This window comes from Morone saxatilis, unplaced genomic scaffold (assembly GCF_004916995.1).
Source record: "Morone saxatilis isolate NCDOM2014 unplaced genomic scaffold, NCSU_SB_2.0 Contig16, whole genome shotgun sequence".
Classification (NCBI taxonomy): Eukaryota; Metazoa; Chordata; class Actinopteri; family Moronidae; genus Morone; species Morone saxatilis.
In genome coordinates, this window is record NW_023339718.1 from 3,128,120 (window position 1) to 3,135,529 (window position 7,410).

The 7,410-nt window shown below is 42.7% G+C and overlaps 1 protein-coding gene across 2 annotated transcripts in view; it reads right to left on the bottom strand.

The window, feature by feature from the left end:
• Positions 1-7,353, bottom strand: part of LOC118325598 (TBC1 domain family member 10A-like) — a 17,544-nt gene extending 10,191 nt beyond the window's left edge. The window contains exons 1-6 of one of the 2 annotated variants that reach the window (XM_035658320.1): positions 7,187-7,352; positions 6,725-7,001; positions 4,869-4,968; positions 3,505-3,612; positions 2,999-3,105; positions 2,784-2,898 (exon numbers count right to left, since the gene is read on the bottom strand). In XM_035658320.1, the coding sequence (XP_035514213.1) occupies positions 2,784-2,898; positions 2,999-3,105; positions 3,505-3,612; positions 4,869-4,968; positions 6,725-6,906 (612 nt within the window). In that variant the 5' untranslated portion in view covers positions 6,907-7,001; positions 7,187-7,352. Of the gene's footprint in view, positions 1-2,783; positions 2,899-2,998; positions 3,106-3,504; positions 3,613-4,868; positions 4,969-6,724 lie in introns of both variants that reach the window. The other variant, XM_035658319.1, reaches the window with a different exon arrangement.
• Between the last annotated feature and the right edge of the window lie 57 nt (positions 7,354-7,410).

The window sequence follows — 7,410 nt, forward strand, 5'->3', positions numbered from 1 at the left end:
TCTACACTATCATTTGTGTGTGTTACCACGTACTATGGAGTGCAGAGAATACTCTGGTGTGCTCTGTTTTTGTTTACCTGGTCTGTAGGTGTGTTCAACCTTGGCAACCTGCGGGGTGATCAGCTTGGTGGTGTGTTCCTTCTTGCTGCTGTCTCTCTCCCTCTCCTGACGTTTCTCCATCTTCTCATAGTAGTTCTACATGTGTACACACACAAACACACACACACACACAAAGTGTAAGTGTCAATAATCATTAACCAACTTTGAAGCTAATAGTAAATAACTCTCTACAAAGTATGATTATTTTTATTATTAAACTAATTTAGACTACAAACTGACAAAATGGCACCCTTTACAACATGTCTTCAAAGTACATGACTTTTCTGACAAACAGCCATTCAGAAATGTACCACAATGATATATTTAAAACAATCAGCATCCACACTAGCACTTCCAGGTTGTTTTTGCAGAGCCTCGCTCTCACAAGAAAAGACATCCTGAGGGCTAAAACAGTTTGTCAGCTGGATAAAAAGCAAAGACAAAAAGATGCTTTTTCAAATTTGACCAGCTTAAAGTAGAAGTATTATGAGAGGCTGAATGCAACGGTGGCATTTTGCTTTATACATGTATGATAATTGCATTGTCACAATTGCTGTCTATTTGTTGACATCTGTCAAAAAACTTATTAATTGAGCACCACATTCACTGTGACTTAAACAAGCTGCAGGAGAGATGTAGACTCGCTCTCTCTTTCTGTCTATACTCAGTTACTCTCAGTAGTTCAGTACCTAACCCTACCTCTGACAGTCTGACTGTCACCACCATGAACTGTAAGGTGAGAAATTCCTACACCAGCCTGCCAGCCAAAATAAAAGCAAACATAAAAAAAGAAAAGAAAGAAAGATGCATATATACACTATGTAAAATGACAACACCTACTGCAGAATAAATGCATTTTATATAATTGTTAATACATTATTAATTATATATATTTGGGTTTTGGATTTTTCACTCTTTTTGACATTTTACAGACTAAACACTACAACAAAAATAAGATAGAAAAAACATAATTGTTAGTTTTTCAGCCTGATTATTTCATTTGAGATGACATGGATGCATATACACATTGAGTGAAATCAATGAGATTATATGAATCCATATCTGAACTGATGAAGGTCAATGAAGAACATAAACACCCAACCAAGACAAGCCAAACATTAATAGTTACTACATCAAAAACCAACCTGATAGTAGTAGTCATCCAGGTAAGGGTCAGTACTTTGCAGCTGCATCATCTGGATTTTGGTTACCCATTCCTTCTCTTTCTGAGTCATCAGGTTACTGTAGGGGTCCCTGCTGCGTCGGTCCCCTCCCGTCCTTCCACGGTCCCTACAGAGAGGTCAAGAGACAATGTTGACATGGTCTTCTTCATTGCAGCTCTATTACTGTTCATTATGTCCTGTATGGACTAGGGATGGAGAGATTCACCGATTTGAATCGGTGGTCCGAGACAGACGTTTGCGATGCGAGTGCACTAGGGCTGTAACGGTTCTGAAACCAAGACCGAAATCGCGACACAAAAGTCCACGGTCTCGTGTCGCGGATCCGAGAGACAGAACCGCGACACACTCGCTCCCTGGACTGTTGAGCTCTCGTTAAGACAGTGTAACTGCGGCGGCCCGTGGGGTGGTAGCGGTGTAGGCCTATATTGGTATTTGTGTTGACAGTAGGTTATTCTAGGTCATTTTCCACCGTTATTTTAGTGTTTATTTTTACTACTTTAATCTGCTCGAAACGTTTCTCTCCTCCCACACTGCAAAACAGAGAACACACCTAGCCTGGACCTCTGCTCACTCACGGCAAACAACGCCCGCTTGCTCCGCCTCTTTCTGTCTCTCTCTCCGCTCCTCGTCTCCCCTGTGTGTCTCTGCTGACTTTTCCATCGCAGTACGTTCATAAACTCCCACCCGTGATTCAGTTTTCAAGTGGGTCCAAACCGAAACTAACGTTAGTGAGTGACATCTGCAGTGGTGCGTTCACTGACGCTCCGTAATGTAAGATTTCTGCCGTATCCGCTTAATCAGATAACATCTCTCTCTCTCTCTGTTTCTCTGCAAAATGGGGAAACGGGGTAAACCGCGGTATGAAGATTCTCATATTCAAGTCTCATAAACTTGCCTCTTTAGAGCTGTGTTACTTCAAAAACTCACAAATAATAGTAGATAGATCAGTAGACAACATTTACAAGCCCAACAACTTAGCTGGGAATGCTAAAACTGAAATGATGATGAAAACACAATTAGAGAATTAGTCCTTGGGTTCATACAGTTTTGTTAGAAACATACATTCTATTGGAATGAAGGGCTTACAGCTATGAATGAGAAAATCTAAATCTACACCTTAAAAACATCACGACGGCTGCTGTCATAACATTTAAGAGTTTAGCTATTATTCAGTCTCTGGAGCAGCTCCAGGATCTTTCTCCAGATGACATCATCTGTACAGTCTGTCTCTGTGCTGTTCAGCTTAAAAATAGACTTGTCCAAGGTCACAAATTAAAACCGAGCACTAAAGTACGATAGGAAAAGCATGTGTGATTTCTATGGAAGGGTTTCACTTTTAAAGACCAAAATAATAACAAACCTTCAGAACTTTGTCTTTTACTTTTACCTTTAGCCAAGACAACCGCAGCTAACACAGTATTACAACCGGTGTAAGATCACAGTGGACTCACACCAAACAAGACAGTTCATATGACGTAGTGCAGTGGAGGGAAGGCGTACCTCAGCAGGCATGTGCATAAGCAACACAGCGGCAATGGGAGCCTGAGCCTGGCAGTATCCCTCCTCTGGTCGGTACAGTGTGTAGGCCTTAAGAACACGGAACAGGTCCTGCTGCCTGCGGAGGGTCAACACACCAACACACACAACAGTCAAACTGATTGACAAAGAGGACTTTGTCATTAATTCCAGTGCGTGATGTCACATCGTGAGCATACCCGTGGCCTCCCCGTGACACAAACATCTCATGGAAAGGAAACTGTCGATGGAGGTCTTTCTCAATCACATCCAGCCATTTGGGGTCCCCGGCTTCGCTGTCCAGCTCCTGATAAAGACATGCAGGAGACTGTGAGATCTCTGTATCACACGCTGACAGCATTTAGGGAATGTGCTTCCAAACTGAAACAATTCAGGAAGTGGATATTTTGTAAAATCCACTCAACACAGAAATAGTTCTTCAAATAGTTTCTTTTTCACTATCTTGAATAATAATTTAAGCTGTATTATCACCTCTTAAACAGCATTTCATTTCACATTTTCATTTCTCAACTTCACAGAACTGAATGTGTGTGTCTCCACCCTGTGTACAACACATCAGGGTTGTCAACCAAAGAAAGTAACAGTGATGGCATGGCCACAGTTTCAGTAACAATTTCAGAATAATTTTAAAAATAATATGAGCAACATAAAGCAGTAAAGAGGAAGTGAAAGACACCTCTCTGACCTGAAACTTCCCTTGGTTCTGCTCTTTCTTCATCTTCCCCCCTGACAGATAGAGCCATGCACGGCCTCGGAGAGAAGGAGGGATTCCTTTCTGGCACCGCAGCCTCACCTGAGCCAAAGAGGAACGTGGGTTTACCAAATAAAGCAGGACACAAACGGAACGTGTGACGATGGCTCACTACAAGCAAGAAAGGTGTTATACAAGCTGGTACAGTGTGTACACTACAGTCAGTGGTAAAAGCACCAAAACCGTCTCTTGGTATTGGTTCCTTTTCTTAGATACATGTGAATTGCAGCCATCTGTTCAAACCACCGTAACAGCTCACTGTTGTACAGGAATTTTTACTTTAAACAAAACATTTACTACAAAGTTCTTGCAAAATTGTGTCAGTAAGTATAATTGATGATATAAATAATAAAAAAAGGGCACTATTAGAAGTAATCAACCATTATTGTTACTAGTTAACCTGAGCTGGGCCCAAATCAGATACAGGTCAGATTTGACCTCAGTGTGTACAGTCATATCAGAATTCATGTGACTTTTACGTCACACTGAAACACAGATTTGATCTTAGTGTTCCAATGTGCCACTAACACTGCTGTTGGATTGATTTGCATTACCATCTCTGGATTCTTTTATTTGTTTTCATTCTGATACAAAGCTGGTACACTTCCCCAAGGAGAGTATGTTAGCTGTAAAGTTACAGTGAACCAAAAACACAATAAGGGAACAGAAACCCTGACCTTCACTGCCCTTCCCTGAGCCTTTGTGTACAACAACAGGCATGTGGAAACTGCTTGCAGCTCAAATACACCGTCTCTTCTTCTCGTGAGGTGCTTTTCTCTCTGAATAGCTGCTCTTGCATTTGAGTACAGCTATAGTTTGCACCCACAGCACCTCTATTACATGGTTGTCTCATAGGAAGTCAATACAGCCCCACCCTGAATCTGAGACTGTCAATTTGTCACATGGTGCATGGAGCGATAAAGGGATGGGTCGTGTCCTGCCCCGCTGCTGACTCATGGAAATGAGGTGAAGTTGAGGCCCTGTGCTGAATTGCTGAGAGCGTTTCACACAGAACCAGCTAGACAAGTGAAGCTGCAAACAATGTGTCCACAAAAGTCTCGTCCTTGTGCAATCAAATACTTGAGCACTGCCATTTGCCTTGTCTGATCATGTGTTCAGAACTGCTCGGGAGGGAAAAACTGCAGCCTGCAGACAATGGTGGTAAAGCTGAGAGGCACGCTTTATGAAAGCTTCAGTAAAAACTGAGCCGATCCAGATCGGACCTATCCCCATGGCAAGCACCGTGCAGCGCGTACAAACCAGCCAGCTGACATTTTGTGTTATTGAGTTGTGCAGACCTTATTGAATCTCTTGATCATCCACTTGTCCCAGTGGCTGAGCATGTCCAGCCACTTCACCTCCCTTTGCCTGAGCACCTCTGGAGGCACATCCTTAGCTCTGTGGACACATCGGGGAAAAGACAGGAGAGATCAATGCACTTATGTTGCACATTAAATCAATAATAAACCAAATAAGACTGAACAACATGTAAATAAACTCTCAGTGTGAAATAAAACTCTTAATGAGATAAACATAACACGTCTTTAAAGGCAGCAGGCTCCTGTTTGTTAGGAGGTTGTGACAAAAACAAGAAACCATCCCTAGAGAGGCTGCTCATCCTTCTGCGTGGGCAGACAGATCTGCGTGTGTGGCCGTCGCTCATACGCAGTCAGTAAACTGTGCAGTGAGTCAAAATTAACAGCTACTACCTTGTTTTGATGAGACTATAAAAAGACACAAACTCAGATCCAGCCCCTTTAATAGCACAGCCGGTTTAACCTCAAAGAGCAGCAGCGAGGACTCGGCTGTCTTGTGATGTCATTTAACTTCTAAACATTTACAGGCAAAAAATAAATAAAAAGTAGGGACTGCACATAATATTCTCCAGAAGAGAAAGAAAAAAGAAAACGTAAGCAAGTCGAACCTACATTATGAATGAGGTCTGATGCTTTACTAAGCTGTGTTATTATCTCATCAGCACAAGCCTGTAATTGCAGGGTTCAAACGTCTTCAAAGAGGTTTTTTTTTTAACTTGGGACGGCCCTTTTGCAGCTAAAAAAAAAGTCGTAGGCTATATTGTATGTTGGGGATCAGCACACCAATATGTTACACTCCAGCTTCAGCCTCTACCAACCTTAAGAGACGATGAGTTGCTTTCAATCTCTGCCAACTAGTGTAAGTTCAACCCTGGGTTTGTGACCACCTATAAAACCGGGAGCCAAAAGAGGCCCTCTAGTAACGGGGCACCAGAGCTGTGGCTCCAAGTCTGCCAATGCTCCAGAAAACAGGAAGCTCCCAGGCAGCCAGCGCTTGGCACAACTTTAACTCACTCCTTCCACTCGTTTCAGCACTCGAACGTCGGCTCAAGGCCCCCAGTGAAAAGGGGAAGAAAGAAATGCCCTCTTAGGAAAGAAAACAAGAGCAACTGGCTCACAAAGGCTGTGAATAATTTAATTCAAATGAAAAACGGAACAAACAAGACGGTGTGGATTTGCTTTTGCAGCTTTCAATATCTGCATGAGCAAATGGTTTACATGATGGAGAATGACGCTACATGTTATCAGGGTTGGGGGGGATAATTCTTAATTACCTGTTAAAAAATGAACCAAGTATCACAACATAAAAGTAACGTAACCTGATTACTTCACATTACTTTGAGAGTTAAAGTGATAAGAAAAGTGTAAACAAAAACAAGAGGAAAAGAAACAACAATAAGAAGTATTGTTGCGACAATGTGACCTTTGAAAAGAAAACGGAAAGAAAAGGAAAACTGATGTATATTAAAATGATAATCCTGCTGAATAACACCCCATTTTTACTGAATGCAACTGTAATCTGATTCTCTCTTTTATCTGTAACTGTAACGCATTACAGATGCATTTTTCCTTGCGTCCTTGTATACTAATTTAGCTGCATGCAATCCCTTTCTACCCACAGCCTGCAAGTTTTCACAATCCATCCCATTGTGTGTGTGTGTGAGGCGTAAATAACACACCGTGCCACGCAGCTGGCTGGGAGAGACACAACAAGTCAGCATAAGTACATTAAAACTGCAACATGTCAACCCTAAAGTGGATTACATGAAGCCAGCAGCACTGGAAACACAACACAGATGGAAGTCAAAGCAATGAATCACTGCAGAGCTGCAACTTACGACGCCTCCGTGTACTGCTGAGCCCCGCCGATGAATCCATATCTATCGGTTTGTCTGTCGCTGGTGAAGCCATTGATCTCCGAGTCTGAGCCCAAAGAGCTTTCGTCGTCAATGTGGCTGCTGCTGATGGTCCGGATACTTCTTGTGTCCACTGATTGACGGCCGTTTTCTGTTTTGGCCATGTTAGCAGGGGAGCTAGCTGCAGGGCTAGCCAGGACAGCTAACGTCAGCGAGCTTTGTTGACAGCTCAAAAGTCAAAACTGCTCCTCCGCATGTGCTGTCGAAACAAACTGCATTTTTAAAACAAAAACACTTTCCCAACAACTCTTAACTTCTTCTGCAAAATGTAACATCAAAACAGGTTATTAAGTTCTGAGCTAGCTGGCGTGCTAAGTTAAAGTTAGCCCGAGCCAACACAACCCCAAAAAAAACACCAAAAACTCTTTCCTATAATGAGCCTACCGTCAACAAACTAACGCTATACTGTCAGCTTGTTTTTCATAGTGAGCCATTAACCAACTGTGCCAGCTGGTGAACAGTCGCTGTCCTGTCACCCAGACTGTGCTGGACAGAGTTTGTTGCCTCGACCAGCGACCCAGTGTGCCGTCCTGGGTTGGTTTCACCGCCTCAGTGGGACGGACCTCTAGTGGTAGCTGACAGGACTTCATCATGTCTTCATCATGTCT